This window comes from Nelumbo nucifera, chromosome 1 (assembly GCF_055504915.1).
Source record: "Nelumbo nucifera cultivar China Antique chromosome 1, China Antique-T2T, whole genome shotgun sequence".
Taxonomy (NCBI): Eukaryota; Viridiplantae; Streptophyta; class Magnoliopsida; order Proteales; family Nelumbonaceae; genus Nelumbo; species Nelumbo nucifera.
The window spans coordinates 883,610-902,077 of NC_142649.1; the positions used below are offsets into that span (position 1 = coordinate 883,610).

At 38.6% G+C, this 18,468-nt stretch overlaps 1 protein-coding gene across 4 annotated transcripts in view; it reads left to right on the forward strand.

Moving 5' to 3' along the window:
* LOC104586087 (ARM repeat superfamily protein) overlaps positions 1 to 18,468 on the forward strand; it is an 83,272-nt gene that overhangs the window by 52,783 nt on the left and 12,021 nt on the right. For all 4 annotated transcript variants that reach the window (XM_010243204.2, XM_010243205.3, XM_088886687.1 and 1 more), the window contains 2 exons: positions 8,087 to 8,214; positions 8,410 to 8,607. In XM_010243204.2, the coding sequence (XP_010241506.1) occupies positions 8,087 to 8,214; positions 8,410 to 8,607 (326 nt within the window). The remainder of the gene's footprint in view (positions 1 to 8,086; positions 8,215 to 8,409; positions 8,608 to 18,468) is intronic.

Genomic DNA, 18,468 nt, shown 5'->3' on the forward strand with positions numbered 1-18,468 from the left:
AGTTTCTTCTTTCATTACCCCCTCATCTTCCTTTTTTGGGTTTGGGTGGAATTTGGGCTTGAGGAGGGTTGTGAGAGACTCAGACCTTGATAGTATTTCGAGTCTCCTTGGACTCCTTGATAATGTTTTCTTGGACCCTGCTAAGTTGGATTCTACAATCTGGACCCCCACCCCCACTTTCTGGTCGTGATAAGATTACCCTTGTCGATGGCTTTCTTGCTCCCATCTCTGGTAAGGGAGTCACCAAGGCCATCGACTCCCTTTCCCTTGCTTTTGTCCTTCATGTCCCTAAGTTGCACACTAATTTGATGTTAGTAAGCAGCCTAACTAAATCCTTAAACTGCAATATAACTTTTTTTCCATCTTATTGTGTTTTTCAGGACCTAAAGTCTCAGAAAGTGATTGGAAGTGGCCATGAGGCAAATGGAATATATCTACTAGATACTCCTGGACAAAGCCAAGGATAGCTTGAGAGAGTTGCTTTTGGGTCTACTTCTTCTGAGTCTTTTAGTCGTGTCATAATATGTCATTTTCGTTTGGGTCATTTATCCTTTTCTGCTTTGAGCCATTTATTTCCAAAGTTGTTCAAAGGAATTAACATGTCTAGTCTTCATTGTGAGTCATGTTCGTTATCAAAACATTGTAGAAACACTTATTCTTTGAGTAATAAGAGATCCACTTTTCCTTTTCATATTGTACACTCTGATGTGTGGGGGTCGTACCACTTGCCTTTTATGGGTGGCTATCGATATTTTATCTTGTTCATTGACGGTTTTTCTTGGTATACTTGGTGATTTTTTATGAGATCTCGTGATGAGGTTCCCAAACATGTGAAACATTTCCATGAATTTGTCCTTACCCAATTTGATACAAGAATCAAGATATTTTGGTCAAATGGTGCAAAAGAATATTTTGAGAAACTCTCACTTCTTATCTAACTGACTTTGGGGTTATCCACCAGAGCTTTTGTATTTGTATTCCAGAACAAAATGGAGTAGCTAAGAGGAAGAATCGTCATATAGTTGAAGTTACAAGGAGCATTTTATTTGCTTCACATGTTCCTACAAAGTTTTGGCGGGATGCTGTTCTCACAACAACATACCTAATCAATCGTATGCCATCCATAGTTTTGGGCTTTAAGTCTCCTTTTAATCTTCTTTATCCAAAGAAGGAGCTTTTTTCTCTTCCCTTTCGCGTCTTTGGCTGTAATGTACACATTTCTAGTACCCAGAGACATAAGTTTGAACCAAAAGCCCATAAGTGCATTTTCTTTGGTTATGCCTCCACACAGAAGGGTTATTGTTGCTTTGATCCTAGTAGTGGGACTCGTTTTGTCTCAATGGATGTCACTTTTGCTAAGTCTATTCCTTTCTATTGGTTCATCTCAGGGGGAGTATTTGTCACAATTGTTTGCACTCCCCCTTTCGGTTCCTGTTGAGTCTTCTTCACTTAAGTCTTCTTCACTTAGGTCTTCTTCACTTGAGTCCAAAGGGGAGCAATCATCCCCTAGTCCCTCCACTATTCCTATTTCTCCACCATTGCCTCCTCATCCTCCTACTATTCACAGGTGGTACTAGCAGCAAAAGACCAAGAGTGAGCAAATTGTTTCTCCAACATCACATGAGCCTCCAACACTTCCAGTTACTAGAGAGACAACAGGTGTTGAGCTCACAACCTTGCAGCCCCCCTTCCCCAACCTCGATGTTCCTATTGCCATTAAAAAAAGTAAATGGAAATGTACTGCACATTGTATTTCTAAACACCTTTTTTATGGTCTTGTTTCCCCTTCATATTATTCCATTGCGCAAGAATGACACATGGGAAGTGGTTGATTTGCCTAAAGGGAATGAGCCAGTGGGCCGTAAGTGGGTGTATACCATCAAAGATCATGTTGATGGTTTCATTGAGAGGTACAAGCCTGGTTGGTTGAAAAAGGCTATACACAGACGTATGGGATTGGCTACCTGGAGACTTTTGCCCCTATTGTGAAGATGACATTTGTGAGGGTTTTACTATCTTTGGCAGCTCATTCAGATTGACCCCTATATCAACTAAATGTGAAAAATGTCTTCTTGAATGGAGAGTTTCATGAGGTTTATATGTCTCTCCCACTAGGGATGTATGACCAAAATATGCAGGGTAAGGTGTGCAAGCTGAAAAAGTCTCTCTATGGGCTCAAATAGTCCCCTAGAGCCTGATTTGAGAGGTTTAGGGTTGCTCTTGTTAACTTTGGTTACACACAAATTCAGTCTGATCATACCTTCTTTGTGAAGAGGAGAGGTTCATTATTGGTATATATCTTATAGTCTATGTAGATGACATTATAGTGACTGGCACTGATGTGACAGGGATTGATAACCAGAAAGCCTTCCTCAATGCAGAATTTGAGATCAAAGATTTGGGGGAATTGAGGTATTTCTTACGTATTGAAATGGCTCGGTCTAAGGACGACATCTTCATATCCCAATGCAAGTATGTGCTAGACTTGCTCACTGAAACAAGTGAAAGGAGAGCAAGACCGGTGATTACCCCTATTGATACGAGTCACAAGCTTTCTGCTTTTGATGGAGAATTGTTGAAGGATAGTGGAGTATTTCAAAGGTTTCTAGGGAAACTGTTATATCTATATATGACTCACCCTAACATATGGCAGTTCATATGCTGTTAGTTGCATTAGCCAATTCATGCATGCCCCTAGAGATACACATATGGCAGCAGCATAGAGGATTTTATGTTACTTGAAGAGTACTCCAGGGAAAGGCATTCTTTTGTAGTATGGTTGTAGGTAATATTGTTTCTTGGAGGAGCAAGAAACAATCAGTGATTGCTAGATCTTCAGCTGAGGCTAAGTACAGAGCTATAGCTCATGGAGTTTCTGAGTTGCTTTGGCTTCTGTCCCTGATGGAGGAATTGGGTGTTGAGTATGACAGACCACTGACATTGTATTGTGACAATTAGGCCATCATTAACATTGCCCACGATCCTCTACAACATGATAGAACGAAGCATATTGAAGTTGACAGGCATTTCATCCGAGAAAGAGTTGGTTGATATTCTTACCAAAGGAGTCTCCAAGGCAAAGCTACAACATGATACAAGCAAGCTGGGCATGATTGACATCTATGCTCAACTTGAGGGGGAGTGTAGAGAAGAGGGGCCGAATGGCCCATAGCCCACAGTTGTGTTGTTTATGTTATGTTCTATTAATGGGACTGTTAGCATTAGTTTCTTATGTTTTAATTAGCTAGCTGCCCCACTCAGGACTTACTTGTAATTTCTGTTAATTAGTGATTAATCTTTTTAATTAAAAGGATTAGGGAAAGGAGTGAGAGTACGAACAACTCTTCTCTTTCATCCCTTTCTCTTCCATCGCTCTCTTCCTCTTCTTCTCTTCTTGCTGTCTTCTTTTTGTTTCATCTTCTAATCAGATTTTTATTTCTTTATTTGGGACTGTTTTTCTTCTGTAAACTTACAATATTTCCCCTACTGTTAACACAAATAAACAGTAGCTGAAAATAACTGAAATAACTAACCTACTAACACTACTAACATTCTAACAGCAACATAAATAATATGCTAACAGCAATATAAATAACATGCTAACTAACTCTACATCTTCCATGGACGCTTCATCGCCTAGGCATTGCCTTGACAACTATGATTAGGATAAAACAAACTAAATAGTGTCTTGAATTCCAAAATGCATGAGAAGTCCTATTTTATTAAGTATTAGTACACAACTAATTTGGTGAACCACTCCATTCTCCAAAAGAAAGGATCCTAGGGATTTCTCAAAATATTACTTGACATGGGTAAATTGATAACGCCATAAAGACGTGATATTGGAAGAGCTTTGATCAATTAAAATTCCTTATGAATTTTGATGAATACCACTCTCTATTGATTACTACATTATATGATTTTTCAGTATCATAGTTGAGTCCAATTATTGTCAAATCTTGACCCTTAGTTTATTAGCTTTGTTTAATGATTTGGAACAAGATAATAATTTAAAAGTGTGCCTATGCTTCTTTTATCTTTTCATAAAATATCATTTTATATTTTGCATATTTTATAATGTTCCACTATGTCTATAATTTTTACAGTATTTCCATTCGATCTTTCTGACATCTCCGATATGTTTCCTATTTTTGGTTGACCAACATCAAAATTTTAAACCTTGTCTCCAAGTCCACCATACATACAAAGCCTTTCTCTCCCATTCTCGTAAAATCCTATACACACTCAATAGCAATTAAGATTTGATCAATGATCTGTCTACCTTGAATAAGTGCCCCTTAGGACTGGCTTGCCAATTTGGGTAAGGTTGTTCTTGGTCTTGGTGACAACACTTTGACTACTATTTTGTAAATACTAGTCACCAAGCTGATAGGTCTGAAACCTTTTGGCTGAATGGATCTCCCTTCTTGGGTATCAAACTTAGACTGGCTTATTAATCCTAGGACTAATAAAATGTTCCTTAGCGAACTCTTCAAAGACTGCCCAAAGATAAGATCTAATAATCTCCCAACAGTCTTGATAAAAAGCCATAGTGAAACCATCTGGTCTTGGAGATTTATATTTTTCCATTGAAAAAACAGCCCCCCCCCCTAATTTCTTCCAATTCAAAGTCCCTCTCCAACTCTTGTGCCATCTAAAAATCCAGCCTTGGCCAATCCTATCCTTCCACGCTGACCCCAATAGCATCCTGCCTTCCATAAACTAATTTGTAATGATCCACAAACAATTGGCAATCTCCTTTTGATCATTCAACACTTCCATTCACTTCCAATTTATCCACAAAGTTCTTTCTTCTCTAACCATTAGCTATTGCATGGAAGAACTTAGTATTACCATCCCCCTCCTTAATCCATTAGTGTCTTGATTTTTGCTTCCAATAGATTTTTTCCCCAAGAATATTTTTTGACTCCTTAAAGGACCATATCAAATGCCTGTCCTCACTTAAGAGTCCCTGACCTTCCTTATCATCCAATTGCTCAATTTGGGAAGTCATACTTAGTTTACTCTCCTCAATTCTTCCAAATCGTTCTCTGTTCCACTCTTTGAATTTTCTTTTAAGCCTTTGTATCTTCGTATGGAGCCTTACTTCTTTCCAGTGTACTCCCCTCACTTCTTCATTTGGGTGTACAAGCCACATATTTTCAAACCTAAAAGGGGTGGGACCACTCAAGAAATCCTTAGTTACAATCTAACCGGGCAATGATCAAAGGTGACTCATGGCAAAGCCATTGCCATCAATCCTATCAAATGTTATTCCCACTCAATATTAAAAATGAAGCTATACAACTTTGAGAAAATAGAGGATATTTGTAAATTGGACCAAGTGAACAAGATTTGCTAGAGAGGAATCTCTTTTAACTCACAACCATCAATAAACTCTTTAAACTTCCTCATACTTGTAGAGGCCATCTGGCTGGGATTGTTTGTCTTGTTTGTGTATCTAATCACATTAAAGTCTCCACCTAAACACCACAGGCCATCCAACAATCCCCTAATATTAAAGGTTCCTCCCACATTTCACTGCTCTCTTTATATTTGTTGGGACCATAGACATTCAACAGTACACATGTAAAACCATCTCTCACATTTTTGAATTTCAAATAGATTGACAATCGATCTAGTAATTCTTCCAAAGATTCCACCACCCCATTCCTCCATATTGTAACTAAACCTCCCAAGTTCTCCTACAAGGGTACAAAAGACCAAACTATACCTCTAGACCTCCACACACTTCTCACCCATGTTCTATCCATTTCTGCCACTTGCATTACCTACAACATCACTATATTTAGCTTTTCCTTTTTAAACAAGTCCTTAATTACTCTCCTCTTCCAAGCACTACCCAACTAACATTCCAACTCATTATTGTTCATAGCAAATCTTTATGAAAAGTCCTCTCCTGACCCGACTGACGAAGTACTTCTGCCCCTTCCTTCTCTCCCCCCTTGTGCTAAACTGTAGGTCACCTGCCACATCAGATTTCAATCTCTTAACCTCCATTATCTTTTTCTTCCTTTGAATTTCCCTTTTCCCCCTTCTTAGAATAAACTTTAACATTCCATGTTTCTTTCAACTTCAAACCATCACCCCTATAATTTGAACCAGAGGTCCCCTCCCCCCCCTTTCCCTAATCTCCCCAACTGTGTCCCCCCTCTCTCCTCTTCCCCAACTGAAAGTCATCGTAGTTCTCCAGTCCCCCAACTTTAGCTTCAACAAGTCCTTATTTATAAGTTCCTCAAAAGATTTGCACACCAAATTCCAGATTCTCTCTCCTTTCTCCCTACAACCAACCTCCTCATCTCTTGCCTTAAAACTACCCTCATCTTTCTCCCCTGAATAGCTTCAGACAATGGTTGGTACTGAATAGCATCTTTGCTCTACCTTGAAGGATAGTTGGAAACCACCAATGGGACACCTTGTGTTTGTTGAATTCTTGAAAAAATTTTAGAACCATTTGGGTGGTGATTGTGATCCCTATTGAAGGATTTTTCTTCTTTCCTACCAACCACCAATGAACCATTGGAAACAATTGACTCTCTTAAAACATGAATATGCCTCTTATCCTGGTACATCATTTATCTTCTAAATTTAATATATTAAACATTTATTATATTTTATAAAATTATGGCTCTTCACCAAGGCTCAGCACTTAGCCCTTTTCTTTTTGCACTAATCAAAGATGAATTGACAAAACATATTCAGAAGAAGTTCCATGGTGCATGTTGTTTGTCGATGACATTGTTTAATTGATGAAACTAATGAAGGATTAAATGCAACATTAAGCTTATGAACAAATGCCCTAAAAACAAGAGGAGTTAAAATAAGTAGGACTGAAACAGAGTATATGGCATGTAAATTTAGTAATAATAGCAGTGTAAATCAGGATACACTTAGGATTGGAATGAGGAGGATGTGACAATTTCCGGTACCTTGGTTCAATAATTCATAATAAGGGAGAGATTGAGGATGTCACCCAAAGAATTAGAGCAGGTTGAGTAAAATGGAGGGGTGCATATGGACTTTTGTGTGATAGGAGAATACATGCTTAGACTAAAAGGAAAATTCTATAAAACAGTTGTAAGGTCATCTATTTTGTATGAAGAAGTGTTGGGCAGTCAAGAAACATGTTCAGAAAATGAGTGGAGAAACTAGAAAGGATAGGATCAGGAAGGAAGCCATCGGTAGAAACCTAGGAATAACTCTAATAAGTGATAAAATGAGAGAGAGAGAGAGAGAGAGAGTAGGCTAAGATGGTTTGGTCACATGCATAGAAGACCACCAATAGATCTAGTTAGAAGAAGTGATTTGTCAAGTGGAAGGGGCTAGAAGAGCTAGGGGTAGACCAAAAAGGACATAGGTAGAAGTAGTAAGAAATGATTTAAGCACTAATAGTTTAACAGTGGATATGGTTTTAAATAGAACGGATTGACGAAACATGATTCATGTAGCCAACCCCATATAGTTGGGATAAGGTATAGAATGATGATGATTAAATTATGTATATACTTTGAAGGAAAAAAAGTCATCCATAATTGTAAACTTTAAAACAATGGTTTTAAAGAAAATTAATCATGTTAAAATAAATTATTTGAATGATATTTATGTACATATAAATTGAAAGCTTACATTGATAGGATTAACATTTAACAAAATAAAATTTGTTGAAAACAATTTAATATTTTAAAAAGTATTGGTGAATATGTTGAGATGTATTCCAGGAGTGTTTCATGTAGGTAACAATGGAAATGAAAAGATAAATATTAGGAAATGTTTTTTTTATTTGATAAATAACAAATTTCATTAAAACCTATAGACATTATATGTACACAGAATCATACATCATGAAGAGAAAACTGAAATATGGCATAGGTTAATAGCCATGTTAACCTATCATAGGTTAGTAGCCACTTGGTCTGGATAATGTCATTCAAATAATCATTTTCAAATGTTCTATTTAATTTGCATATAGAAAATAAAGGCCATATATATATACCCCCTCCTGGGGTGATGCATGTCTTTGATGAAATATCCTTTCTGATATACATTTCTTTGTTCCAAATTGAAGGAGGTTTACAGCCATCTCGCAGAAGGTCACTCTTTACCTTGGCATCTTCCATGCTTATATTTTCAGCAAAGGCAGGGAATCTTCCACAACTGGTTCCTCTAGTTAAAGCGACATTGACGGATGATACGGTTGATATCTGTACCTTTCCCTTGATAAAATAAATCACCAAACTAGCTTTTTATTTGTGCATTATAAATAAAAATCAAATTACCCTTAATAGGCCTTTTCTTTAGTGGGGAATTTAGTTTATTTAAATTTTAATCCTTTAGTTTCTTTGTGACCAATTTATGGTTGAGAATAATCAATGATTACAACTAAAACAGGTTGATCCTTATCTTCATCTGGTCGAAGATACAAGTTTGGTGGCTGATGGCATATCTGCTAATCAGACAATAATGTATGGATCACAGGAAGATGAAGTAGCTGCATTGAAATCTCTCTCAGCAATAGAAGCGGATGATGGGAGGCTAAAAGAAACTATTTTATCCCATTTGGTGAAAACTTTTGATAAATTATCAGAGGTAATTTCCAAGAGTAACTTCACTTTCTTCACAATATGATTATGCACAGTTTATCAAGGGAGGACAACAAGAAATCTTAAAAGAATTATAAAAGGTCTGACTTGGGACTCTGGAGTAATTCTGGGTTTCTGAAAGTCTTGAACAATCAGAGAGAAACATGGCATGTTTTCTCAGTATCAGTTAGGATGATTAACCAGATAGATCTTAAAAGAATTATAAAATGTCTGACTTGGGACTCTGGAGTAATTCTGGGTTTCTGAAAGTCTTGAACAATCAAAGAGAAACATGGCTTGTTTTCTCAGTATCACTTAGGATGATTAACCAGATAGATGGTGATGCACATACCTAATAGTCCAGGGTATTCTACTAGTTGGGCCATCTTTTAAAGCACCAGAGCCTAATAGTCGCAAGAGTTTAATAAGCATGTGTTCTTTTGTTTTTGCATACTCTCTCATAGTATTTGCATCCCTCTCCCCAACCCCATCTCAGAGTTAAAATACATTATTTATGGTATTACCAAGCCAACAATGGTTGAAGATTTCCAACTACAAGGTTGCTTTTGGCACAGCCAATAACACTATTTAGAAATCCCAAGAGTAGACATCATTACTAGCTAGGGTTGTTATACATCATTTTTTCACTATTAAGTATGCAATTGAATGATGTAGATTAGATAAGAAGAGAGAAAATGGAAGAAATTTGCTCAAAAAAAATAAAATAGAAGAGAGTAGTCGGATGGAACTTTGTTACTAACATGTGGATTACAAGGAGGCAACAAGTTTGGAGATTCACTCACCCAAAGGGGTTGGGAACTCACTCACCCAAGAGAGGACTCTCTTAACTCTCAAAAGATAGTTCTAGGCTTCTCAAAGTATAGGTAAGCCTCATGCTTGTGATTGCTTGGCTTTATATAGAGAAGAAAAACTAGTTGTTAGAAACCCACTAACAAACTAGCTATTAGAAGTCCACTAACAAACTATCTATTAGAAACCTATTTGTTGAAGATTAATTAGTTTTATGATGTTTTTCTGAGTAGATGTTTTATGTTAGTTGTTAGATAGGAGGTGGGGATCACAGTAGTTATGTGAGTCCAAATTTTATTATGTTTTTTGAGTGTTATATATGCTGTTTTATGTTTTGCCGCCCTATAAGGGCATAGTTGTCTTTGTACTGTTCTATTATTTTAGTATAAATAATAAGTGAAGGGGGCGGCTAGATTATTGCTCTCTTTTCTTTCAACTTCCCTTCTTCTTTTCTTCTCCTTCTCCCTTCCTTCTCTCTTCAAGAAACTACTTTCTTTCATATATTTTTAATTCAGCAGATTTCTACTTGGTATCAGAGCATCGGCTAGGGTTTCTTGAAGCATTCTCATGCAGCCCTAGATCAGCCGACTGCATGAAGTAGTAAAGGGCTGATTGATCTGCTATAGATTGCCCAGTTCTTGGAGTTTTTGGTGGGATCTAGATATTAGGAAGCTGATCTATTGTTCAGCATCAAAATCAGGAAGAACTGGAGTACGGGGAAGAGTCCTAGAAAAGTTGGACTCTTTGTTTTTTATCTGATCTTGGGTGCTCAGGTATTGTTAGTTTTCTTTTGATTTTCTGAAGAGGGCGGTTTGGTTTCTGAAATTTTCTAGGCCTCTCGGAGTGATCGATTCACTTTTCTCTCTGTTGGGAGGCGTGGGGAGGAGAGAGATTTCCCTCCAGCTAGGGTTTTCTTCTTCCGGAAGGGTTGGTTTCTGTGTGTGTGGTATTAAATTATTTTTTGAAGGTCTCCAATCTATTTTTTTTCTTATTGTTGAACTGTTTAAAGTAAAATGGAGAGTTGGAGTACCGAGATGGGTTGGTTTCTGTGTGTGTGGTATTAAATTATTTTTTGAAGGTCTCCAATCTATTTTTTTTCTTATTGTTGAACTGTTTAAAGTAAAATGGAGAGTTGGAGTACCGAGATGAAATCTACCAGTACTGTGGGACTGGGTATTGGAGGTAGTAGTGATATTTTTGGGTTTGGGATCATTACTACAGTAAAACTTTATGGTACAAATTATTTGGAGTGGGCACAATCAGCTAATATGGCTATTGGTGCCCGTGGAAAATTAGGGTATCTCACTGGGGAGGAGAAGAAACCTGATATAGACTCTTCCCGATGGGTGCAAGAGAATTACATGGTAATGTCTTGGCTGTGTAATCCTATGTTACCTCATATTGCAAAAAATTTCCTATGGGCTAATACTGCTAAGGAGATTTGGGATGGAGTGATTGAAACCTACTCTCAGAAGCAAAATGAAGCTAGAGCCTATCAATTAAGAAATCAGGTGATAAGTATGAAACAGGGAGAAAAACCTCTTGCTGTGTATTTCTCCATGCCGAAAACCCTATGGCAGGAAATAGATCACTTAGAAACTGTGGTATGGGAAGTGTAAATGATGCAACAACTTATCACAAACTGGTAGAGAGGAATAGGGTTTTTGAGTTCTTGGTAGGGCTGAACCTTGAATTTGACATTGCTAGGCAGCAGATTCTTTCTAGGGAGGGTGTGACACTCTCTTAGGCCTATGCTTTTGTCTCTGGAGAGGAGAATAGGGGGAATGTAATGCTGAGACAACCTGGGATTGACCAGTCGGCTATGGGTGGTATAACAAAACCTAAGCCGAATGGAGACAGGGGGAGTAGTGAGACTAGAAGGGAAGATAAGAAGGACTTGGTGTGTGATTATTGCAAGAAGCCTAAGCATACCAGGGACACTTGTTGGAAGCTTCATCCAAATCTTATGCCTGCTCGAATAAGAAACAAGAAGGGAAATGCAAATGTAGCCACTACAGGAGACTCTTCAGCCCTTCTCTCCCAAACTGATTGGGAATCCATTGCAGTAGCAGTAGTGAGAACAGAATTGGAGAGGTTTGGACAGCTTATGAGTAAGAAAGGTTCACCTAGCTCTAGCCTTCCAGATGGACAGCAGAATGCAGGAGCCAAATACACCACTTCCTTTGCACATATAGGTAGTTCATATGCAACTGCGTATCAGTTGTGCTCTGGTAGAGATAGAGTCTCTACAGCAGATGGTTCACATATGCCCATTGCTAGGAAGGGGACAGTTAGAGTGACCAATGATATAACTCTGTCATCTGTTTTACATGTCCCTTGACATCATACCAACCTAATGTCTGTTAGTTCTTTGACAAAAAATTTGAATTGTTCTATGACCTTTCTTCCTGGTAATTGTGTTTTGTAGGATCTGGAGTCAAAGAAGATAATTGGGAGTGGTCGTGAGGTGAATGGAGTCTACCTTCTAGATGAGATTCCGAGACATCAGGGCCATCATGTTAGCAGCAGCAGTAGTAGTGGGTCAGAGTCAGTAAACCAGTTACGCTTTGGCACAATCGCTTGAGACATCTTTCTTTTAGTTCTTTGAAATGTCTTTTCCCAAAATTGTTTGAGTCTGTTCAATTATCTACTTTGGAGTGTGAGAGTTGTCAGTTAGGAAAGCATTGTAGACGGTCTTTTAAACCAAGTAATAAAAGAAGTACTTCTGCTTTTAATATTGTTCACACTGATGTATGGGGGCCATATCAAATCCCTTCCATGGGAGGATCCCATTACTTTCTCTTGTTTGTGGATGATTATACACGATATTCTTGGATATATTTGATGAGATCACGTGACGAGGTTCCTAACTTAGTACGACAATTCCACCAGATGGTTCTCACACAATTTGGAGTGAGAACTAAGGTTTTTAGATCAGATAATGCCAAAGAGTACTTTGAGAAGGACCTAACCATGTATCTCTTACAACATGGTGTAGTTCATCAGAGCAGATATACACTACAACGGAATGGAGTTGCTGAGAGGAAAAATAGACATATTGTGGAGGTGGCAAGGAGTCTTATGGTGTGTGCTTCAGTTCCTATGCAATTTTGGGGAGATGCAGTTCTTACAGCCGTACATGTGATTAACCGTGTTCCTTCACGGACTTTGGAGTTTAAGGTGCCATTTAGCCTCTTTTATTCAGATGGAGAGATATTTCATATACCTTTGAGGGTTTTTGGTTGTGTTTCTTTTGTTCACATTCTTGGCCCTCATCGCAAGAATTTGGATCCTAAGGCCAAGAAATGTGTTTTTCTTGGGTATGCTCAGAACCAAAAGGGGTATTGCTGTTATGACCCAGTGTCGAGGAGCATATTTGTCACTATGGATGTTACCTTTTTTGAATCCACATTCTTCTTCTCGAGTGGTTTTCCTCAGGGGGAGAGTTTTGGGGAGGAGAACTCACAATCTGTTCCTCTTCCTGTTTCTGTGGTACCTCCATCAGTTCAGCCACCACCTGCACCATCAATTCAGTCAGCATCAGTTCAGCCAGCACATGCACCCACAGTTTCATTACCTGAGCCACTACAGGCAGCCTCACAGCAATATCAACGCCAGCAGATGATGGTTGACTCCACACATCCTCGACCCACACCACTCTCTATCAGTCCTTTTGAAACTCCAGATTCAGCAAATACAGTTCCAGGTATTCCTCTTGAGCCTGTTATGTTTTCTGATGATAATGTTTCTATCCCTAACACCATTGTTGCAGTTGATCCCACTGACCTTGATCTTCCCATTGCACTTCGTAAGGGGAAGAGAAAGTGTACAGCCCACTGCATTTCACACCATGTTTCCTACAGTGCCTTATCACCCTCCTACCATGCTTTTCTTTCTTCCCTGGATTCTATGTCTATACCCAGGAATGTTACTGGGGCTCTCTCCAAACCTGAGTGGAAAACAGCCATGCAAGATGAGATGGATGCTTTGGTCAAAAACCTAACTTGGGAAATAGTTGATCTCCCCCCATACAAGGAGACAGTCGGATGTTGATGGGTATTCACAGTGAAGTATAAGGCCGATGGCAAGATAGAGAGGTACAAGGCAAGGTTGGTAGCAAAAGGGTATACTCAGACCTATGGTGTTGATTATCTGGAAACCTTTGCACCAGTAGCTAAGATGAGTTCAGTTCGTATTCTTTTATCTCTAGCAGCCACTTATTCATGGCCCTTGTTCCAGCTTGATGTCAAAAATGCTTTCCTCAATAGTGACTTACAGGAGGAGGTATATATGGGCATTCCAGCAAGCTTTTATGAAAGTGTTGGTAAAGGAAAGGTGTGCAGACTCGGAAAATCTCTGTATGGACTGAAACAATCACCTAGGGCTTGGTTTGACAGGTTCAGAGGGGCACTCATCCGTTTTGGATACACACAGACACAGTCTGATCACACCCTCTTTGTGAAGAGGAGAGATGCTTTGGTGTCAATTCTGATTGTGTATGTGGATGATATAGTGGTGACAGGAAATGATCTGGAGGAGATTGATGATCTCAAAAAGTCATTGCAGAAAGAATTTGAGATCAAAGATCTTGGTGAGCTCAAATACTTCTTAGGGATTGAAGTTGCAAGATCCAAGCATGGGATCTTCATTTCACAGAGAAAGTATGTACTTGACCTACTACGAGAGACTGGGAAGTTGGGGACCAAACCAGCAGATACTCCTATTGATCCAAATCACAGAATTAATGGTGTGGATGGTGAATTGGTAAAGGATGTGGGGAGATATCAAAGAACGGTGGGTCGACTGCTGTATTTGTGTATGACACGACCAAATATTTCTTATGTTGTCAGTGTTGTGAGTCAATACATGCATGCACCTCGGGTTCAGCACTGGGAAGTTATTAAGAGAATACTTGCATATCTGAAAAAGCACCCTAGCAGAGGCATTCTTTTCTCAAATCATGAGAATCTGAAGCTAGAATTCTATACGGATGCAGACTGGGCAGGAGGCTTAGATGACAAGAGGTCTACATTAGGAGTGTGTACCTTAGTAGGTGGAAACTTGATCTCCTGGAAGAGTAAGAAGCAAGCGGTTGTGGCAAGGTCAAGTGCAGAGGCTGAGTATAGATCCATGGCTCATATTGTCTCAGAACTTCTTTGGGTTAGATCTCTTTTGAGTGAGATTGGGGTGAAAGTAGAGGAGCCTATGATGTTATACTGTGACAATCAGGTTGCAATCAATATTGCCCACAATCCAATTCAGCATGATAGGACAAAACACATTGAAGTTGATAAATACTTTATAAGAGAAAGGGTAACAACCGGAGAAGTGTGTTTGCGTTATGTCTCTTCAGAGTTGCAGCTGACTGATGTTCTCACTAAAGGGGTGGAAAGGAACAAGCTTGAACTTGATCTACGCAAGTTGGGAATGTGTGACATTTACTCCCAACTTGAGGGGTAGTGTTGAAGATTAATTAGTTTTATGATGTTTTTCTGAGTAGATGTTTTATGTTAGTTGTTAGATAGGAGGTGGGGACCACAGTAGTTATGTGAGTCCAATTTTTATTATGTTTTTTGAGTGTTATATATGATGTTTTATGTTTTGCCGCCCTATAAGGGCTTAGTTGTCTTTGTACTGTTCTATTATTTTAGTATAAATAATAAGTGAAGGGGGCGGCCAGATTATTGCTCTCTTTTCTTTCAACTTCTCTTCTTTTCCTTCTCCCTTCCTTCTCTCTTCAAAGCCCATTAGTGAGTTCAAAATGTAAGGCCCACTTGTCTCATTCTCTGAAATTGATTTGGTGCTTCTTGGAGCATTATTTTTAAAGTTCATCACTGGAAGCCTTTAAGGTTTTGAAGATAAAACTTTTTTTGTCTATGGAAAAAAAAAAACATGCAACAACAGACTGAAAGAGGGGCCTAACAAATGGATTCCAGAATAGATTAATAGAGCTGAAAAAATAATCATTAATTCATAAGTGGTTGTGCTGTGGAAGCATTCTATATTTTCTGAACAGATGCTTATCCATCAGAATGTTTAAATTCTAGTCCAGCCTTTTTCTGGATTACATCATAAAGCGCCATATTACCAGATTGTCATATTTACAAAATAACTTTTACCATATAGTATCCTTTTGTTTGGATGGTTGAAAAAAGAAGTGTGGGAAGTCAACCAGTACCAAAAAGCAAATGCTCTATTCAGATGGATGTAGTGGAATCTCTTTTTATATGATGAAGCATATGGGAGTCAAGGGAGGTGAGAAGTTCATATGGGATAAGTGTATGGAAGGGTATCATGAGTTTTAGTCAAGACTTCAGAAGTATGGTTAAGTTTAATGTGGGGGAAAGGCTTAGGATAAGGTTTTGGGAAGATGGGTGACTTGGGGTGGGAAAACTGTGTGAGGTGTGTCCCAGACTTTACAAGCTGACAGGTCAACAAGTAACTATTGAACAGTGTTATGAGTGGAGAGGGGAGCAAGTGATTTGGAACCCGAAGTTTAGAAGACCTTTGTCGGACCAAGAAGTGGATGAGTGTATTCTGCTATTGGAAAAATTACAAGATACAAATATATCCAGAGCTACAGCAGATGGTTTATGGTGGAAAAAATGCAGAGAAGGAAGATTTTCGGTCAAATGTTTCTACAATGCTTTACTGAGAGATAGTAGGGAGCCAAACCAGATTAAAGGAGTGTGGGGTAACCCAGTGCCCCCAAGGGTAGAAGCATTTGCTTGGTTGGTGGCGCATGACAGTGTCCTAACATTAGATCACTCGAAATCCAGAGGCTTGCAGTTAGCTAACTGCTGTTATATGTGTAACCAGGAGGAAGAAATAGTTCTTCATCTGTTCTTTTCATGTAGTGTGGAAAATTTTATATGGAAGTTCTTCTCCTTCCTGTTTGGAGACATTGCATTTCATCCTTTGGTTCCAGCAGGGATTTTATCCAAATGATCTTGTGGAGCTGCATCCCATTCATAGTTGTCAAGGCAACACCTAGGCGACAAGGCGCTCTTTGAGGCTCGCCTCGCCTAATCGCCTAGCAGTTTTGTACTATGTATTGTAAAATACTTTTTTATTCTTTATTTTTTGACATTATAATTATAAAATAGGCACTATTAAACTAAAATACTCATTTTGTGTGTTTATATACTAATTTGTTTTTATTATTTTCTTATTTGTTAGGATTTAATCAATACAAACATTGCTAAATGCTGTATTGAACCCTCAAAGACTTTAATACCTGAACCACTAAGTAAGGAAGAACTTAAAATTTTGTCTGATCAACACATTTTCTACTACAGTACTACTACTACTGTATTTTTTGAATTTTCTAATCAATACCTGAACCCTATATTTTTTGAATTTTCTTTTCCTTCTTTTATTTTTCTCATGAATATGTTGATTTTCTATACTTTAACATGAATTCTATACTTTTATTATGAAAATTATGAATAATTATTAAGGAAATATGGCTATGGTACCTAGGGAACTACCCTAGGATCTATATTTTCTATATAAAAAAGTCCATCACCTAGGCCCCCCCCTGACACCCAGCCTCACCTTGGCGCCTTGAAAACTATGATCCCATTCACAGTATGCTACTCCATTTGGAAAGAAAGAAACAGAAGGGTGTTTGAGGACAAGGAAAAAAGCATTGAATATTTGATAGCAGGAGAGGAAATCTGATTTCAGCTTGGGCTCTTAGTCTTCCAAAGTTTGACCAAGTGAATAAATCTGATCTGTTAGAGAATTTCTGGGGTACTCTGGAATTGAATCCTTGTGTTTCGAATGCTGCTATAGTAACCCGAACCAGGAAGAGAAGGAAGAAGAAGAAGAAGAAGAGAAGAAGAAGAAGGAAAAGAAGGGTCTGTCGAAATCTGATGGACTACCCATTCAGTCGACCCCCTTCATAGTTATTAGATTCTAATGACATTTACAAAGACTAAACTGCCCTTACTTAAGTGTGGGGCAGAGTGTCCTAATAAAACTGCCACATAAGCAAACCACTTAACAAACATAAGATGACTAAACTACCCCTATTCGGCTCACTTTAACACTCCCCCTCAAGCTGGAGAATATATGTCATATAATCCCAGCTTGCTACATAAATAGTTCACTTTCCCTGAGCTTAGAGCTTTTGTAAACAAATCTTCCCACTGATCATTCGAGCCCACATGTTCTGTGTTTATCTCTCCAACAAGAACCTTCTCCCTCACAAAGTGGCAATCAACCTCTATGTGCTTTGTTCTCTCATGAAAGAGAGGGTTAGATGAGATATGGAGTGCAGTTTGATTGTCATAGTACAATCTCATAGGTTTATCCATGTGAAACCCAATTTCTTGTAGGAGATTCCTCAACCACACTAATTCACAGGTAGTGTGTGCCATGGCCCTATACTCGGCTTCAGCACTGCTTCTGGCCACAACCGTTTGCTTTTTACTCTTCCACGTCACAAGATTTCCTCCAAGAAATGTGCAATAGCCTGTAGTAGATCTTCTGTCATTCACTGAGCCTGCCCAGTCTGCATCTGTATACCCAACTACTTCAAGCTTTCCACCTGGTTTATACAATAGTCCACGGTCTGGAGCTCCTTTCAGATATCTTACAATTCTAAGAACTGCATCCCAGTGAGGTATACGAGGGTTCTGCATGAATTGACTCACCACACTGACTGCAAAGGAGATGTCGGGTCTCGTGATAGTCAGATAGTTCAGCTTCCCCACTAGTCATCTATACCTTCCGGGATCTTCAAATACTTCTCCTGTACCACTACTCAACTTAACATTTGGTTCCATAGGGGTCTCAGCCGGTTTTGCACCTAATAGTCCTGTTTCTTCCAGTAGATCAAGAACATATTTTCTTTGGTACAGATTTACACCTTGTTTTGACCTGGCAACTTCTATTCCCAAGAAATACTTTAATGTTCCAAGGTCTTTTGTTTGAAAATGATTTTGCAGAAATACCTTTAGTTTGCCAATCCCCAATTTATCACTGCCAGTAATGACAATATCATCCACATAGACCACTAATAAGATCTTCCCAGCTTTTGAGTCATAGCTGA